General features: G+C 31.5%; 1 protein-coding gene across 1 annotated transcript in view; it reads right to left on the bottom strand.

The window, feature by feature from the left end:
• Nucleotides 1-440: 440 nt before the first annotated feature.
• The window catches only part of LOC145685151 (uncharacterized), a 60,517-nt gene continuing 39,740 nt past the window's right edge, over nucleotides 441-21,217 (bottom strand). The window contains exons 6-11 of the mRNA XM_081757503.1: nucleotides 20,134-20,221; nucleotides 18,366-18,657; nucleotides 15,966-16,019; nucleotides 7,841-7,946; nucleotides 7,265-7,374; nucleotides 441-547 (exon numbers count right to left, since the gene is read on the bottom strand). Of these exons, the coding sequence (XP_081613629.1) occupies nucleotides 441-547; nucleotides 7,265-7,374; nucleotides 7,841-7,946; nucleotides 15,966-16,019; nucleotides 18,366-18,657; nucleotides 20,134-20,221 (757 nt within the window). The remainder of the gene's footprint in view (nucleotides 548-7,264; nucleotides 7,375-7,840; nucleotides 7,947-15,965; nucleotides 16,020-18,365; nucleotides 18,658-20,133; nucleotides 20,222-21,217) is intronic.

Genomic DNA, 21,217 nt, shown 5'->3' with positions numbered 1-21,217 from the left:
CAAAGTCTGTTTTATCAACTTAAAGCAGTATTTTGAAAAAAGCCCAAAATTTCCGAAGCAAAAAAGCAAAGCAGAAAAAAACGAGTTTTTTTCCAAAAAGCCGTTTTTTTGGAGCCCTTGCATTTTTAGCACTTAGTATATATCACTGTGTTAATAATAAAAATATTAGTGTACGGTTTCTATAGGAATGAATAGATTGAAAATGGTATTTATTGTTTCCGTAAATTGGGAGTTCCAAGTAAGAAGATTAAGAGTAGAACAATGGAGGACATTTATAAAGAAAAATACTTGCTTAATAAACATAGCAATTTGAATGATAAGTTTGCATTTGTGCCATTTTCAAGTAGCAATATAGCATGTAATTGTAATACATTAATAAATAAATATTGACTAACATTATATATAACTAAATGGAATTCAATACCCATGACAGTACGAATTTATAAACATAAATTGAATATTGGTTTCAATGCTGAGAAGTACACTACTTCAATAATACTCATGAAACTTGCTCCAACAAAAAGACCATAGATTTCTCCGATCGATACTGAAAAGCAAAAAAAAAAAAAAAAAATAAGTACTATGTTCGTTTTAATTCAGGTTTACATAAGAAGTTTAATTTCATAAATAGTGTTTATTGTTACTCACAGATTATATTCTTACTTCTATGTGAATGAATTCTTTATATTATTATTTTATGCTTGAACAAATTGAATGTTTGAAAAATTAATAATATATTGAATAATTTCTTCTATGAATAAAAACGCAGTAGTTTTCAAATAGAGACATGTGTTTGAGAATTGACATTAATCAACGTTATGCATAAATTATTAAAATTTAATTCTTCAAACCTTCAAGTAGCTTATGATTCAAGTGTGAAATTTAGACTTTCAAGTAGCTTGCGAGCCAAAGATTATTATATGAGAAAGTAAAACTTTATTATATTTTCTTATATTATATGCTTTTATAAAGTAGTCTAATGAAAAATACAGAGGTGGACTCCGATTTATATAAACTACTTTTGTAATCAAGTAGCATTACTTAATAGGAAGGGAATAATGTAGACACACTCTGCTTTACTTTATTCATAATAGGCATCCTGAATATTCGTGATTATGAATGGCATCAAAAATTAGGACACAAGGACATTTTCGGTGTTCAGGGAACGTGGTTTAACTGTAACAGAGAGTATCTTACGACGTGGTTATTTTATATTAAAAGAGACAGGAAAGCAAAACAGTACAACAATGTAGGCTAGAGAAAAACTTTCCCCATCCTGCTACCGGAGTTATACTACCTCTACTACAAGATAGAAAGGGAAAACTTCTATCGCACAAAAAACCAAGTAACCTGATTGTCATCTGACAATGGGAATTGCTTGATACAACTTGTAAACAGAAGATCCCAGAATTTCAAACATTGGCAAAATAACTTCGTAATGGTAATGTGCAGCAAGGATATTTACTGTCTGTATAAGGAAAAAGAAAAAGGTGTTTTGTTAAGGCAAAATATCTACCTGTAATAAAATTTGTATTATTTTCTTCCTATAAAAATAAGTAATTGCTTCAATATGCGATGGTTAAATTTTGAAATATAAAATCATTATAATGTAGCAATAAAAATATTACAACATAACCCTGAACATAAATGAATTGAGTGCATTTGAAATTTTAATCCAAGTAAATAAACGGTAATTAATTTTCAAAAGTCATAGATAGATAGATAGATAGATAGATAGATAGATAGATAGATAGATAGATAGATAGATAGATAGATAGATAGATAGATAGGTAAGTAGGTAGATAGATGGATATATATTTAAGTCACGTTCAATCATATTACAGCATGTACTTATTTAAACTATATAATTATGTGTTCATATTAAAAAGTACTTATACTAAAACCTGAAACATAACACTCACACAATTTTGTAAGGGGGATGGAGTTTACATCTTCAACAGGTCGCTCACGATAGTCATCTATTTGCCAAATGAACGTTTTTAAAATTGTTTTTGAATGTTCTGAAAATCCTATAATAAATGGAGAAATTCAAAAGACTGAAACTCGGTGTATGAACAAATCTACCTCAGCTTCCTGACTGTTTTTACTTTTGTAAAAACACTTGCTAATTTTGTGCTTCTATCGTAAACTATGTACTTTTTCAAACCTAAATTCTACTATTTCATTTTCTTTTGATTACTAATGCAAAGGATTCTAGGTTACAGTTTCCTAAATATGTTGATATTAATTTTACATCGTTCTGATAATTAGCACGTGAAAAGTTTAAATACGCTAACACCTTCCCACAGCACAAAGTGGCGCATTTTTAAATTCAAATATGGTTTCACTCGAATCCTACAGCCATTAAAATTGCACTATTTATTGTTTTGAACTATCAAAATGGTAAGAATGGAATGTACAGAAGACACCTGGATAGAATGTACAACATTTCTCAACAATTTTCGAGCAACATGATTTGTCCACCTTGACTTGGATTTCCCAATAAATCATCTTTTGTGTAAAGAAAATAACTGTCAGCAGCACTTAAATGAATGATTTTAAGGTAGCTATCGTATAAGTAAAATGTAGATTGTTTATATAATACACCATACTCTAAACAAAATAATTCGCGTCTTTGGACCGTGAATAATGACATTGTATAAAATCACGTATGTGTAAGTAATATTGTATAATATGTTTTATATGTATTATGTAATATGAATATGAAGTTATATTATTAACAAACATAAGTAATAACCTTATATCACAAATGGATGCGAAAGGATTTTGTTACTCATTGTTTAATTTTTACTATACAATTAAGAAATTAATAAAGTATACATTACATGTAATGTCCAAAGTTCCACGTACAACTTTCAGTTTTCGACGTAGCTTTGAAAGTTTCAAAGATATCGTCATACGATAATATTCTCCGACATTAACAGAGCCAATGCTGCAAATAAAAATAATATTTAGACTTCTTTTCAAAATTAAAGTTTAGCATTAAGATGGCAACATTCATTTACTGTAGTGTTAATGCAGTTGTTAAGTTTTGACAGATATTTCCTTTGGGGTAAATACTAGATTATTTTATCTCCTCTGCAAGAAATTTCGTTTGCTGCCACGTAGGCTTCTAAAATGTTATGTTAATTACATTAAATCTAGAACAGTTTGTACCAATTATTGTACAAAGGAGACCCACTCTACACATTTGCCTATATTAGTCCTGTTTCACAAGATTACACCAGCAAAAACATTAAAACAACTGGAATTGAGAGAAGTGTATGCTATATTCGTACAAAGCTTATCTCACATATTAGGAGACAAAATCATGTACAAGTATCGTGTTACTGGTCAAGACCTCTAATGCAAATTAAAGAGGAATCAAATTCCAAAAAGAAACTGTTCAAGGAAAAAAATCTGGGCCATGAGCTAGGTCCGTAGATTTTAAAGGAATATGCTATTCCATGTAAAAGAATAATTTCCAATATTTTGGGACATAGGGAAGGAACCAAGTATTTAGATGTTGAGTAAGATGACCTATTAAATATGATAAGAATAAGAGGTAAGTTATTCCTTTGCATTGTGGACATTAAGTACACTTGCTGCCTTTTATTTAGAGGAGGAATGGTATGAACAGAATGAAAAACCGTACTCGTATTATTAATCGATTTTTAACTGTAATTTGTGCGGAGAAAAAAGATACGCCAATATTCAGGTTTTATAGCTTGTTTACTATCTCTTCAGTTACGAAACTAATGTACAGTGGGATGGTGCGCACAGAGCTAATAGAATCAACATCAACTTCTCACCTTATCTGGAACTAAACCTACTACTAATCCCACCTAGGGTGCGAAGTCTTCATAGTCCAATTATGAAGGGAGACCATTAGTGATAGAAATTCTTCGCATTGCAATGTTCTTATATATACAGTATATGTATTTAAACACACATAATTATTAAACTAGGTAAGACTACAAATACTGTTTACTGCTACATTGCTCATCTATTTCATGCAAAATGTATTAATTAATTCACAGGCGTCTGACAATAATGCCACTTCATTCACAACAAGCAAGTTTTCATCCTAGGATTTTTTTTTTCAAAAATAATGAAATCTTTGAGTTTTACGTCCCACGATTAAGCCGGTTAGGCGCAAAGACGCGGTGATGATGAGAAATGAATGAAATGGTGGAATGAAGAAAGTGAAGGAAACAGGAGAACCCCAAGGAACCCTAAGCATACGGTGCTTTTTCACCACAAAATTCACTTGACGTCAGCTGCGACCGAACTAGGAACCATATGCACTACAGATGAACGCTCTATCACTGAGCCTCCGCGGTCCCCGCGAAAATAAATGTTTGCAAATTCACCCTAACCCTTCAAGATTTTGTCAACGTGCTTACACTGAAGAAATGACTATTCTAACGTAAGTTATCGTAACCCTAAAAAAATATTAATGTAAGTTGATTATTACAATTATTCTTTATTGTTGGAATTTTCACACACACACACACACACACTAACTTTTTATAATATTGCAAGGATATTACTCGGTATTGCAAGGAGAATGGGATAAATTACTTTATCTCCTTACGTCTAAGGAAAAGTGCTAAATGGAAATCTAATATAAGAGATTTTGGTTACGAAATGACGGCAACACAAAGCACTCTATTACGCGATCAATTTTGCAATGAGATATCTATTATCCTATTTGTAATTGAAGATGTATCCGTATAGTGACTCATTGGTTGCTTTGATTCAGATGCACCAACTTTAACTAGGTATCTGAGTTAAGCAGTACAGAATCGATACAAGAAAACTAAAAGTGAGTCAAGGGGATCCCTCGTATTTGATCTCGCAACATCCCACATAAAATCATTGGCCTGCAGTTCTAGGTGTCCAAATATGTTACACCATATATTATTATTATTATTATTATTATTATTATTATTATTATTATTATTATTATTATTATTTTATGAAATATAAAACATTTTCTCCGTTTTAATAACAAATAAATATATTTCTTTCGTACGTTGGGCAACATAGGCTATTAGCGTAGTTCGAAGTAGTTTTATGCAATTCACTATTAGTTTATTTTAGACTTGTTGTCGTACCTCAGTGTGTTTGATTAAATATATGTTAATATGTTTTATTTATATACGTAATTTCAGATGCTACGATCATAGAAACGAACAAAAGGTAGAAGTTCGCGTCATGGAAAACATTTGAATATAGTTATGGGCGCTAATGCAGCTAACAAGATCTAAACGAAACCTTTTTCTACTCTGATGTTCTTACGATGAGAAATTAATGATCTGAAGTTAGGGCTATTGACAAGACTAATAACGCAGAAGACACGTTATACTGAAATCTGAATCCCCAAAGTATATTACTTGAAGAAGACTCAGGAAGTAGAATATATAGTGATATCCATTCACATTTCTCAATCCAAAGTTATTTCTTCTGAAAGCAAGGTTCAGTGGTACTAGAAGCAATATCCATTTAAAATAGAATCTAGCAATACAGATTACCTAGCAATACAGCGGCAAAAGACGATTTCTTCCATTTCGATCTAACGTTTCATCACCCTCTCATCAAACACTTGACTCCATCCTTGTATTAAAATACTAATGTAACAGTACTAATAACTAGATCATGATAATAACAGCTTAAAGCTTCACTTCCTGAATGGATGCCTTATTAAAGTATTTTGAATAGTTTTTTTTTTTATTTTAAATTTAATGTTGTGTAGTTAGAACTTATATTAAAGAATACAAGACAAATATCCACTTACTGCACTGCTGCTGTAACTTGCTTGCCTTCATTTTAAAAGGAAATTAAAGAAATATGGAAAATATACTCCTAAAATAGTTTAATATTCACTTCTTTAAATATATGCATTTTATTAAGCAGCCTTTATTAAATAGTTCACTGTTCATAGAATTAGTAATATTTTGTTTATTTACTTTATTAAAAACATTGTTCATAAGCATGTTTAAGATACTATGTTTTTCGTATTAGTAGCAAAAGTAAATAATTATTGTGAGTCGTAATTCTCTGAATTTTAAGAACAATTAGGAACTAAATTGGAAAAGATCAGAGTAATAAAGTTTCACATGTTTCATAAGAAACTTATGTATGAAGAAATTGATATATTTCAAAAGTCCAAGTTGTTTCAAATAGAGTACTAAGAAACAGACCACTTCTTAGTATGATACATATTTGTGAACATCTTCAGTGTGTTGAAAAATAGATACATGCTCGAATGTATTAGGTTTTAAAAAGTTAATATTTTCCGCCAATTCCATTTGCTACAATTGATTGACGCAAACAATCTAGTACCCAACAAACTCTATGAGGAATTTCACCCACGATATAAGCGTTTTGTTTCCTATAATCCAAAGTTTACTTTCACTGTGTAAATATAGTTTCCCCTACCACGCTTGGTTGCAAATCATAGAAGTAAATCTGAACATGAAATATACGTATAGAATATAATTAATGATCGAAAACTGTAATTTATAATACATTTTTTCCTCACTATTATGTGATTAATACTACAAAATGAACTTAGGCTTTTTAAAAATAATATCTCTGTTTGTAGTGGTAACAACTTTTATGAAGAGTTTTACTGATAAGCTTTACATGATTGACTGACACTAGACGATCGTTTGTATAGAAAAATATAATAATCTTCTCCGTTTAATTGATAATCTTTTTGTTTTTCGCAGAAAATAAGATGAGTGAGTGTATCAGCTCAGGTTCAAAACATATTAACACTGTAACCGTAAGATAACACCTGAAACGTTAACTGGAACACACGGTCTGTGAGACCGCTACGTTGATTTTTATTTATAAACCAAACATTTTTATAATTTAAGCGAAAAAAAGCAACGAACATCTTTACGTTATTCTTTCTACAGTTATATAAAATGTTTAAACTTATTTTGTGAATGAACTTCTTCAGTATATATCGTTTTTAACTAGGAAGTATACATGAAGTATTATAACTCGCAAGTATTTGACGAAAATATACACAAATACAATAAAAATAATTAAATATATGCTTTAAGAACTTTTGTTAATTACAAAACCCATTACGAATAGCAGAATGGTGGGCCATTCTCGTTTTTTCTCAATCACCAAAAATATACTCAGAAAGGTTATTGTTAATAAGTAGCCCAGTTTCTTTACATATTCCATTTTATGATCTTTTTTCTTTTACATCTACACTATCACACACGTAACTTGAGTTTACCTGTGTTTTTTTCTCGTGAAAGTACATAATCTGGATCAGCATCGGAATCACGCATAGGATAGCTAATTTCACTGCCAACGTCACTAAGTACTCCTTCATATAACATCAACCTGATACGATATATAGGCACATTTTTTATCTTTAACTAAAACCTATTCACTTGTACTTGGCTGTTTTGATGATGCCTCCAGAAAAGCATATGTAACTAAATTAATAACAATCTTACATTACTATAATAAAACTAGTCGAAATAGCTTATATGACTAATATGTCGTACGAAAGACCGCTGTAAAAGTGACGTATACTCTAATATGCAGTATCTGAGACCAGGGGTGTTTCGAAAAGTAAACTGTAACAATAGAGTCACCCACTGAAACAGCGAAACAATAAGATTAATGTGTGGGTTAGAAGGGGGAAGTTACTGAGACGTAGAGGTAGCTAAGTGAATAAGGGCTACCGCATGACAAAATCAAATATTGTTGGTCTCACAGACGGGTATTACGGTTAAGGTGTTAACACAAGTACTTTAATCTCATTCACTGACAAGTATGTATAACTGTTCAACACATAACTTACCCTGTTCCCCTAACAAGGGTTAAACTGTTCCCTACACAGTTTCTGTAGCAGTTACATTTGAGTCCTCCAGTCATTTCTGCATTCTCTCTGACGATTTTTAACTTCTCTATAAGCAAATAAATACAAAATAGTGTAATATTGCAACATCATTCCTGAACAGATATTTATCAATTCAATAGAAGATATTGTTATTGGAAATCATTTATCATTTTTTGGAAACACGTCAGATAACTTAATTTGTAATGATCAGGCAGTGCCTACAGCTCCAAGTTCCGGTGTCGGTGGTGAGTTAGGTCAAACTTCGAATTACGTGAGTAAGAGTAGGACTTCAGTGTGCATTGAACTTAGAAGATAATGATAGCATAAAATATGCCACATCTATAATTTCAAAAGGAAACAAATTGTTGACGTTATGTGGTGCGAGCTTAATAAAATTCGCAAATTTCTTTGATTTCCCGCCAGGTTCATTCCACAAGGTCATAACGTACTACAAAACTCACGCCAGACCATGTCGGTGGAGAGATTCAGTGGTTTGAAGAGAACGCAGAGCGACAATTCGTACTGGGCATTAAAGCTAATTATCACTCAAAAGTGTCGTTCTGCTGCAGTATAGTTGGTCAAGAAGAACATCCCACAACTTTTGCCGGCAATCACAGTCCACCAAATGTAAGATGATATGAATATCAGGATTAGGTTGTAGGGGTGAAACCACTAACAAAGGACCTCAACCGTTTAGCACGATACCAGAAGTACTCACGGATAGGCAATATGGATTACTGATGACCAAAAAATGTCATATTGTAGAATATTATCGTTCACCTTACTTAAAACCACTGGCCAAATTAATATGGGGCCGACCGTAAATCAAGCGCATGAACGTCAATGTATCTACCTAACCGTGAAATATGACGGAGAGAATGTTAAGCTCTACGTTGCAATATCCTTAATATTTTGTCACTGTCCTATATATAGGACAGTGACAAAATACGTCGGTTTGCAACACTGAACAACCAACCGAATGTTGTTCGGCTTTTCGCGTGCTCACACAAGCACATGCTTTCTTAGTTCGTCGTCTGTGGAAGATTGGTACATTTTGGAGGGAAATCTGGTATCGTTAAATATCTAGAATTTGGATTGTTGATGAACGTTTCTCTGGTCTTCGAAACAGAAAATGAAAAAAGCCGAGAAATCGAAGGCAAGCATTTATTTTATATTCTTAAAATATAATTCTTTTTTGATGCATTAGTTGTTAAAACTCAGAAAATAAAATAATGTGATAAAAATACCATGTTTCTTTAGTGTCCTATATATAGGACATCGGCCATTTAGCCTACTGGTTTCAAATAATTTTAATTTCCGGGTAATATAGCAACGAAACTCTATGTACACATAACTTTGAAACGGATTTGCCATTTATTTACGGAAAATTTGAAAACAGAATTAACAAACCGAACGCTAATTCAGATATTCAAACTTTTCATTGAAAAGATTATTGCACACATCGTTACTGAGACAAAGCGATATGATGCTAAACAGAATACAGACTTTTCCGAATGTGAAAATGACATCAGGCAATTTTTAGGAATTTTGTTGTATAGTGGTTACGTTTTTGTTCCAATAATCGTGCAAACCATGTCACGCAACACATTCAGACAAAAAGTTCATTCACTTCAACAATAATGACATTATAGTCAAATCTGACCGTTACTTCAAAGTCAGACCCTTGTATAATCTAATAAATGTTGCTATTCAACAGTTTGTGGTATTTGTCCATGAACTAACTATAGATGAGAGAATGGTACGATATTATGATAAAATTAGTTTGAAAATGTATATGAAGGGTAATCCGTGAAGTTTGGGTACACATTATGGATTTTAGCCACACACACTGGTTACCCACAGCACATAATTTCCTACCAACCTGGATCTCAAGGGGATATCAGATTATCCGATTGTGTTGTTGAATCTTTGCTTTCCGTTGTGGAAAACCCAGAATGCCATTCGGTATATATGGACAACTTCTTATCGTCATATAATCTTGCTTCCAATCTGAGACAAAGAAACATTTTCATGACTGGAACAGTCAGGGAAAATAGAACCGGAAAATGTCCTTTGATGTCGTCAAAAGAACTAACAAAAAAGGAAATAGGATTTATGGACACAAGGTTTGATCGTAACTCAGAAGTTAGTATGGTTAAATGGAATGATAATAAGGCTGTGACTGTTCTAACGAATTGTGAATCCGTTGATTGTGTGGAAACAGTAACACGAAATAACAAAGGGCGAAAAGAAAACATCAAAGTGCCTTCATGTATTGCTTTATATTACAAATTGAAGAATGGTATAGATTTATTTGACAAATTGATGAGCTTATACTCAATCAAGATCAAGGGCAAGAAGTGGTATTGGAACTTATTTACGAATGTTGTTGAAGCTGCTTTGGTTGCTGGATGGAAACCTTTATCAGATCTTGGACTTAGGTAATTTGGATCTTCTAGAATTTCACAGAACTGTTACAATGGCATTGCTGTCACAGTCTGCAACGATCAGACTTTTGTCCGGGGCTACAGAGACTGTACAGAAAGTGCTCAGAAGCACGAAAAGCTAGCAAACATAACATAATAGTAAATGAGAAAAGAAAGCAAAGATGTCAAGGTTGTCCAAAAAAGCCGGTAACATCATGTCAGGAATGCCAGGTTGGCTTGTGTGCTGTTCTGTGCTTTGATAATTACCATTGTTAGTGTAACAGTGCTATGTAAAGGTGCTGAGACACATTGTACGGGTATTAATCTTGCAAACGTTGTTTAATAAAACTTATTAAAAATTAGATATGTGTTCATTTTTTATAATTGTCAACCCAAAAGGCCAATGTCCCATATATAGGACAGGCTGTACCGGGCGTAACCCGGCACATACAATCAAAACCTATTTTTCTTTTGTATATGTGTCCTATGTAAGAGACAATATGTAGCACTCAATCAAAAATATGCACTAGAAAAATTATGGCACCAAATGGCTTAACCACATTCTGACATTTACAGGTCGAATCATTTCTCCACTGTTCAAACATTAGTGTCAGATAATAACGTCATATTCCAGAGTCATAGTGAGCCCATCTACGTATCTAGAAATATTGCACTTCACTTGAGATGCATTTTGGAACCCCCAGTCAGGCGCACATTTTTGGCTACACTACCACCCACGAAAAGTGTACTTTGTAATCTATTGAATCCTACATTACACTCAGAATGGTGTAGTAATATATTTTCTAATATTCACAATTACTATGGCTCTATATTATCCTTTGCAACAGAGTTGTTCTCTCGTTGAAAGCTGGTCCAACGAAATATAATTTTTATATTGTAACTAAATATCATTAGACATTTATCCAGTGGTCCCGTTAAAACGATAAATATACACAAACATTAATTACAAAATATAATTAGATAACATATTATAGTATGTATTATTAGAGAAAGTGAATTATTGGACTCAGGCAAAGTTTTGTCTTCATGCTCGAACCTTTTCTGTAAATTTACTTTAAACTTTTGTATTCAAGGATTATATTATTCACATAAGGCGTAAAAATTAGTAGCACTATATGAGCTAAACTTATTTAATATATTGTATATTCTATCATGATATATGCCCCAAAGAATGGGCATACTCCAAAGAATGACTGTTACTTCCAGCCTGCTTGTTACTATTAGTTAATGCACTTTATCATTCTCACAAAATATGGAAAACAAACTTGGCAAATTTTACCTACATATTTTGCTATATCAAACATTGTTATCATTTCAATTAGGTTAGTATTGTAAGCAATTAACGGAACACTGGTAAGAACAGTTGCACACAAAACGAGAATGATATATTTCGCATGAGTATTGAGATGTTTCTCTTGTGGAATAAAGCGATAAAATGAAAAACTATATGCAAAATCTTAGAATGAATATTTTATTAATGGATTCTGTTAAAAAATTGGAGATGAGGAGTAATAATAAGGCAGTGTTTAGTCTTGAATAATTTATGAAAACCTAACATTGCGCTACATTTTATATTGATCTTTTAAAAATTATAAATATACCTAAGTATATCATTACGTTTCTGAACTATTTGCGAGTCGACATTATTAAATTTGTAAGGCTGTAACGAATGGAATCGTATGTGATCGAGAACGATCAATTGTGATCGAAATAATATGTACTGTATCCGTGCTGACCATAGATATGAGTTGGTTCATAAAGTATCTCATCGGCTAGTTCTCAGAAAAGAAATACCGGCTTATTTAAATTGATTTAAATTAGGATTTTATGTTCATTCTGTGTAAGTGTTAGTTAAGAGAATATTTTTAGAAAAACAGAATGGTCCACTGACAGAAAAAAATAATATATGTATAGTTAGATCCTGAACGGTTTAACATCGGAAAGATGGATACATATTTTAGCTACGATTACAGAGAACTTTCATGTAGAAATATGGTTATATACTTACTTTGAACACTGCATAGTATCACTAGTAGTCCAAACATATAAAACATGGAACCGTATAAGTTATATTCAAGAAAAACTATGAAGTGCGTTGTTTCAAATCGTTTGCACTGCCACTGACAGACAATGAAACACTGAAAATTCTGTACGTGTATTGCCAAATTGAGGTTCATGTTACTCAGGCTCATGGTATACATACTAGGCCGTACCTTCCTAAATGATTCCATATTATTATATTAAATAATATTCTATTTTATTTTATAATATCAAAAAAAACTTATGCTATATAATTTAGGCACAAAGTGCCTTCCAATGTGCAATCAATTTTTATAAACCGTATCAAAACAGAAACGCAACAGCATTGCTAAATTATAAACAAACATATATTTCAATATTATGTCAAATTCAGAATGCGAGTAGAATTTTTATTCCTTCTACCAATTGAATGTTTTATATGAAAACAAAAGAATAAGCCATGTTATATTAAGTAGTACTCTTCTACTAGACTGTTTACCATTTTTATGTTTGAATATGATGCTATGTTCTTGACTTGCTAAGCCTCACGTTGTTTTTACTAAAATGAATATCAAGTAAACTCTCAATTCTTAAAATGTGTAATGTAAAATAATTAGCATTTAGAACTAATTCTATCAGTAAAACAATTGCGATATTTTTAGTTAAAGTAGAAAGCGTGGAATTAATACAAATTCAAAACTACCTTGAAGTAGTTCTTTGTTCACAATCTACGCAGAAGGTTGAGTACTCATTTAGTTTTTTTCTTCTTTTAGCTTTTACAATATTATCTGGCAACGGAAAATGTAAAACTTGAGGCATTTAAGTATCGAATTAACTTTGTTTCTTATACTAATAATTGCTGTAATTCCCTGTAGGCTCTCAATAATGATTCATTATCTCTGTTTTCAAGTTACAACTTACTACAAACTATTTTGCATTTATTTAACTTTGACACACCATGACTTGCACCATGATTAGCTACCAAATATCTTGAATCCCACGTAAGCACTCTGTAATCAAGAATGTGTTGATTATTATGATCTTCATTTTCCAATGGCATATCCAAAATGGAAAGAATTCCGTACACCTATTATTTTTTTCTTTGAAATAGTGAAAGAAACTTCTAAGAAATAATGAAAGAAACAGCAGAGAGAAAAGAAACTTCTAAGATAACAAACTGAAGTTTCTGGCAAATTACTCTTACATGTCAATTCTATATCTCTCTAAAGCATCCTTTAATAAGGCGAGCTCCACGAAAATATGTAGAACAAATTTTCTAATGGTATGAGGTTTGGGACCGGAAAAGGAAACAAAGTATCTTAACAGAGAGTAAATCTAAAGGAAAAATGTTTTAAGTATATCAAATTATTCAGCTTCAAAAAGACATTGTAAAAGTCAGCGCTCTGATGAAACAATTATATGTGAATTTCACCACGTTGGCAGTAGCCAAAACGTTCGATAATATGTGAGAGTCCTGAATCGAGCGATCCCCCTCTCATTTGTTTGAAATCAAAACTGCAGAAGTAAGTCTCTACTCTCCAACAAAACACACCAAATTAGCTATTAAAATCTGAGTGTTTTAATGTAAACTCAGAAAAATTTGTTTTAGCCTATACAGTTTGGGTATAACAGTCCTCCCCATAACTCATTTAATCCGAAAGAAATTGAGATGAGTGGAAATTCTCAGAAATAGAATATATTTAACAAGATTGTATTTCTCTGTGGAAGTTATCATAGAAATTTTATTTAAATATTCTCAGGGTGCTGGAAAAAACTCAAGTGAGTCTTAATATTTGATTGAATTCAGCAGCGAGAATTACGTGCAAGCCTCACTATACACGTATATCATACTGTGATAAAATCAAATAATATTTAAGGAAGTTTTCATCGATTGATTTAAATTAGAAGTAGAAGTAGTGATGATGAGGGCTGAAGAAGAACACTCCATATTTCATGAAAATCTAATTAATTACAATCAATACTTTTGATGACATTTTAAATTGGGGAAGGGTAATCCATACAATGTTAGAAATCTAAAACCATCGCTAATTCTGGACACATTTTAATCCTAAATACAGTGTTATACGGAAAATTAAGAAAATATATGCATAATATTTATCAAAAGTCAATGACTTAAAAAACTGAACGTGTTACTTTTTACAAATCGAGTGACAGGCTGGTTATCACTTTTTCATTATTTATTTATTTCAGTTCCATACAGAGTGAGCGATTGGTTAACCATAAGTAATAAAAGATGTATTAGATCGAAATCAAACAGTTATAGTGAAACTTGTCATGAAACATATATTTTAAAATTCAGGGCAGAGTACCCCATCTCACGTGAAGGGATTGAATTTACTGTTCTTTCTTGATTGACTTTATTCACAAACGTTACGAATTGAGAAAAAGAGTAAACTACTCATATATGCAGCTTATCGTTAAATAAACCGAATGAATGTTAGAAAACATATCGTGCCCTTCTAACAGAAATGCAGTCAGTGGTGCGTAGGATGATTTAGGTAGGTGGCAAAGAAATTCACTAGTTTATTCATTATTAATTTTAACTACCTGCAGAGGAAATGATTTTGAAGTCTGGAAGAAAATTTAACTTATATTGGGCCAAAGTCAAAATATTTAACGAAACCTACCGTGGAAAATATTTTTGAAATTCCATGTGATTTCACACTTCTATTCTTTGTAGACTCTAACCCTAATTTCAATGATACAACTCTATGGAGAAAATATAAAGTTTTGTTATAATCATAATCGTTTACGTGACATATATAAACTATTTGTGTTCCATGTACATGTGTAACTTTCATACGAAGCAAATTGTACCCCTTGTACTCTCACCAGATTTGATGGATTCCAATCGTAACAATATGCTTATTTCTGCAAACTAAAGAAAGCAGCATACTAAATTTAATGAACAATTTATCAGTTTTACAGAAGTTATCGTGTAACAGATAAACAGAGACACGAACAGAGCCATAAATGTAAAACTAGTTGAACAGTAGAAGCTTAACTAACTCTCGTCTCAGTTAACAGAGACTCCCACAAAATTATTCCAATTGGGAAAAGGTACTTACATACAAGCGCAGTCGCTACTAAACACACATTTTAATGCACTTCAAGACACATATCAATTTTTTTTCAAAATCAGATAAGTTTTACTAGAATAATAGTGGGACAGAGGAATAAAGAGATAGACACAAAAATGCCAGTCCAGTACAATTGTAGATGATTTGCTAACGCTCACATTAATGAAAATATTTTCGAAGAGGCATTCAGCATTTATAATTGAAGGAAAGTTTATAACTTGAAATTTTGTAATAATTATATTAAAATTAAAGTGAAATCAATATCTTCTTACATAAATTACCTATCTGTTCTTATGAACAGCAGAATAATATAATTGATATGTACGTATATGTTCTTTCAAAATTATCCTACATCTCTTTAATGATACTCATGCTTTAGTTTACAATTTACTGTAGGCAATACTCTAAATTTAGTAATTAAATAATACTAAATCTGCGGGCAATATTGAATACAATTATGAAAAGTTTAAGTGCTTCGGTATCTTAATCTTCAAATTGCTTAATTAAGAAGTAACTAACCTGAGTTGTTCTTTAGACACTCCGTTCCACGTTGGTCACAAAGACGCTGATTATCTGAAATATGGGTAAAAGTCATTAGATATATAGAAGCAATGAAAATTTATTCAATTTTTTCTTCCAACGCTTTGTATATTCATATATTTCTTTACAGACAAAATCTCTTAGAATATATCAACAAGTTTATTAACAATGTGAATGAAGATGTCAAAGAACTTGTATAAGTATAAAATATAGCAATGGTTACATATTTATATAGTATGTGCCCGTATCTAGTATACTCGTAAGTCCAAAGAACCATTTACCGTTTGGTTTAGGAGAGGAATGCTTCGAGTGAAGTAATATTTAATGTCAAAGTCTCATTTAACTTAACAGCTCAAACTAACAGAAAGAGTAAACCTTACCTTCAGATTAAAGAGAATAAAATGAAATAAAATATATGAGTTTAATGTTCCAAAATTAAACCTTTTAGACTAAGGGAGACTAATAATTAAGGAAAGTAATGATAATTGGGAAAATGGTGGAATAAGAATGTGGGCAGGAACTGTATCCCGAGAAACCCCACGGAAAAGATTTTGTATCCTATAAATTTACTTGACCGGGATAGGACCAGTGATCAAACCAAGAATTTTAGGCACCAAAGGTAAGTGCTCTACCATACCCCCATGCCTCCTTCAAAATGAAGAAAATTCAAGACACTCCATTAGAAGTTTGGCAACTACCATGATTGATTTTCTGAGATATATATATTTTTCCACAAAAGAAATCGCTATGGAATAAAACGTGTCGGCTTCATTTCTCAAACAGTAATCATTATTTCATATACATGTCTTTCTTCTACCATCTCTGTATCAAGTACCACAATCAATCTCTACTAAGGTCGGGTAGAGTATAAAATCTTATTGAGAAGTTTGCAGCTTTGCACAAAACAAAATATATGTAAACTCATTCTGGTCTTTAGGTATCACAATCCGTTTTATTTTGCTGGCTAGTTAGCATTCCAATAAACTAAAAAAACAAAGATGTATATTTATCGTAGAAAAGTCTGAACATTTTTATTAATTTCTTATATTTGACTAGTAAAGACTACTGTTTCCATTATTCATATGCATCTTTCGTAATTTTTATTTGTATTTTTAGGGAAGAACTGCATTGAAGCACATTTCATTCCTTTTTGTCTGTGTCAAACCCACGGGGATTTTAAGCTGAAGGTGTCATACCAGCACTACTAGGAGGATAGCAACATTTTAACTCAATTGCTCCAATTCATCGTAGCAGACGACAGAATTGTGTTTCTATAAATTACAAAACAAACAGAAAATCTTTTTTAAAATTATTTCCATATAATTCGTAATACATATTACAATACTTCTGGGCCTAGTAATCCCCGATAGTTGTCCGAATCCTAAGAATGAAAATGGATGATAATAAATCATATTGTAGTAGAACGAAAAGTATCAAAGTTTCTGTGATTTGCATCATAAAAATAATGAAACAAAATAAGAAAAATATAAGAAATTGAGTCCAAGAATCCCAGTGATGTCAATATTTATAAAACAAAACATAGGCGGCCAGTCAAAATATATTTAAATGAAGTTAAATGTAACGAATTGTTGAAACAACAATCAACATAAACAATGGAGAGAAGATAATTAAGTTCAAATGTATTGCAGCGTTCTAGTTGTAAAACGTGCATAACCTACTGAATATTAAACGAAGGATAGTTTCATTTTGGGAGGTCAAATCACCACAAGAGAATCTACAATACTCTGAATTAGTTCAAATCAAAAATGAGAGGTCGAGCCTATCAGTTTCAACACAGTAACATATTTTAATTTCAATCTACCTATTTTGGTGGGATTTGTGAAGGCTCTTATTGTCTCCTCAAACCTCTTTTACACACATGAAGTTTCATTGCTGCATTTTATTTAAGCATTGTCATATACTTGCAAGCCGTGTTGTGGGATAAATGTTATTTGTGAAAATTGTGGCCAGGAAACTCAAAGTTTACTAGAATAATTATATCATGAAGAGTAAATAAAATTATGAGAGGAAAATTTGAATAACAAATATATTTCATGGGTCCAGATGTATCGATTTTCTTCACATTTTAATACCCAAATCTCCTCCCACAGGATCTCATAAGATATATTAATTTGAAATTGCAATACAACTCCAAAATTTCGAACTCAATTTATAAATAATAGGTAAATTGTATGCTTCACTCAAACTAGATCAGTTGTATGGAGAAACTTGATTTAATGTCAATTATGTTATGTGATAAATTTCGAAATGTTACAATCTTAAATTTGGTGCAAAAAGTGGAAGTAAACTAAAATTGTGTTTATAATTTCATTATCTGAGATACTCATATTTCAATATTACAAAAATTTATGGAATAACCTTTATTGTTTCCTACAATTATGTTCGTGCAGTTGCACAATTCCATGCTCTTCTCTATTACACATTGCCACATACATGCTGTGTAGCTGTAATATTTAAACGTCCATAGTCCGTCAGTCTCTTCCGGAAATTTGCAGCCTCTTGACTCTATGTCAATTTCACGAACATCATCTTCAGATATTTCTTCTGTTAACAAACCCTCAACAATGAGATGTTCAGGTGGGAAAAGAATTGGTACTCCAGTAGTATGAGCCGCTACAGTTGGTATTTCATACACTCCATGGCAATAAACCTGTAAAATAAAATGAAGTCGTAAAGTTTTATGTTCCACGGTAATGATGGTTAAGCTAAAGGAGACCGTAATGATAACAAATTAAGGAAATGGTGGAATTAAGAAAGTGGGAGGAAACGGAAGGACTCCGATGGTGTTTGTCCACCACAAGGTTCACTTGGCGCGAGCTCGGATCAAACCAATGACCCCATGCACCAGAGGTGAACGCTCTACCACCGAACTAACATGACCCGAATAAATATGTTAAAGAAAATGTATAAATTATTACTTATTCTCGGTATTAATACTTGCCATATGTTGAAAAAACGAAGTGTACACGAACGTATGTAGTAAATTGCGTAGTAAATGATTCATATATTATCATTTTTTAAATGACTGCAGCAATTGCATTCCAAATACGAAACGGTTTTGTTTTACGAACTATATGTAATTAGAAAATAATTCACTACATTAAAATATTAATACCATAAATAGCCTTAGAAAATTCTCATGGCATCATAGTGCATATTTTGCTGAGTCATAAATCATTATTATTGCTATATCTGGAATTAGGGAAAACGGTAGAAATGGTTACACCACATTTTTAGAGAATTCAATTACTAAATAGCGAGGACAGTTCAGAAGTCATTTATCATCTGTACTTAATATAAATTTCTGCACTAACGGTAGTTAAACTCACACTCAATTATACGCTCAAAGTTTCGCTGTATCGTCAGCTCATTTGCCTTGACCTGCAATCCTGTAATATAAGATTCCAAAAAATCTTCCCTAGACATTCACTGTTATTAAGCTGTTTATTATACAGCTGTATATTATTCATTTACATTACAAATCTACATCATCGTTGTCTGTTGGTTGTAAAGAAGTGTCGGAATTCGAACAAATAGCGTGCAGAGAAAGTACCCAAGAACTACTCATTAGCATATATTGAATGGAAAACTATATCTTGCTTCCGAATCTCCGTAACAATTTTGCCTAACGGATACTCTCAATATCAAGCCATTGAAAGTAAAACCCACTTTTTGACAATTATTTTGATTAATTGAAATTCCCTTTCGATACAGGTCTGTATTGAATTTTTATTATATTGTCTTATTCATTATAACAAATTTTCCCTAACAAATGAATTCAAACCTTTATATATATTATTACACCATCTGGAAGAATGTTATCTTTCCTATTTAATGAAATTGAAATTTACACTAATATAATTTGTTACGTAAGAAAACACAACAGCACATTAATTATATAAATAAGTAAACATTCTCTGATTTGGTCTTCGAATTTGATTACTTGATTAAAATTAGTGCATATTAATTTATGAATATTTCAACGTAATGTATTAAAAGTGATAGAAAGCACGTTATGTAATTGAAAGTGATTGAATACAAAATTTACAATTAATTAATTAATAGTGTATTTTAATAATTACAAAAACTTCAATAAAATAATATAAAAGTATACTAATATATTTACCTGTGTTCTGCTTTCCGACAGCAATGTAACAATCTCAATTGTGGCAGTGCTGTCGTCATGCAATACAAATAATTCCCTTTCTGTTTCTCTGTAATATTTAAGAATTCATTTAAATAACGTGTTACTATGTTCTTTTTTAGGTATATTCGTGTATACAGTATGCACTTAAACTATGGTGAATAGCAATGCCCACAATTCAAGACAACTCTCCGCCAAAATGTGTTATAGGTATATAAAGAAAAATACAGTGTAGCGTAACTGTAAAAAGCAATACAATTCAACAATCATATTTGCAGATATACTTACTTTTCAATGCGTACAATTGTTGTTGGTTAACCACTACTTAATCGTAACCCTCTGTGTAAGAAATAATTTCAATTTGGAATATAATTTTTGTGAAGAAAAACAGAAGTACTAGAGATGTATAATTTATTCGTATTAGTATGTGGTAAACATTTAGTGTTTAAGTGGAAAGAATAGTATATTATTAAACCGAGTCAAGTGAGATAGAGGTAGCACATAGTACTTTATAGAAAGATGTTAAGATATATACTGGGGAAAAATTCAAACTAGACTATAGTCAGAAAGTCAAAGTACAAGCACTTAAACAATAATAGAACTATGAAAGTTTATTACAGTCTAATGTAATAAGAAATACGTTCAATAATATGATACAATATATAAGTAAAGTATATGATACAAGTATAACATAAAGAGGCGAAGTAAATGAAACATGAGAAAATGTAAACAATAACGTATTTACCAACCAGAAGAAATAACCTTATAATTGTTCAGTAGCCCAAAAGGAAAAAACGTAACTCCTATGTTGTAACTAACTTACATACAATTATACTAATGTTTAGAGTTGTATGAATATAATGTATGAAAAGTTTAATTCAATCCCGTTTTCCGGATTCATTTACAGTCGACGTTTAACATTTCAAGCAGAAATAGAGAATTACAATATGTAATATATTATTGTTATTGGTGAAAAAATAATAATTCTTTAAAATCTAAAACGACATACCCTCAAGCTAGGTAGGCTAATCTTTAATCAAGTATAGTAAATAAGAGAAAATGATAA

The sequence above is a fragment of the Thermobia domestica genome, chromosome 5 (assembly GCF_964235325.1).
Source record: "Thermobia domestica chromosome 5, izTheDome1.hap1.1, whole genome shotgun sequence".
Lineage (NCBI taxonomy): Eukaryota > Metazoa > Arthropoda > Insecta > Zygentoma > Lepismatidae > Thermobia > Thermobia domestica.
Note: the sequence above shows the minus strand (reverse complement) of the source record. Positions and strands in the feature narration are given on the sequence as shown.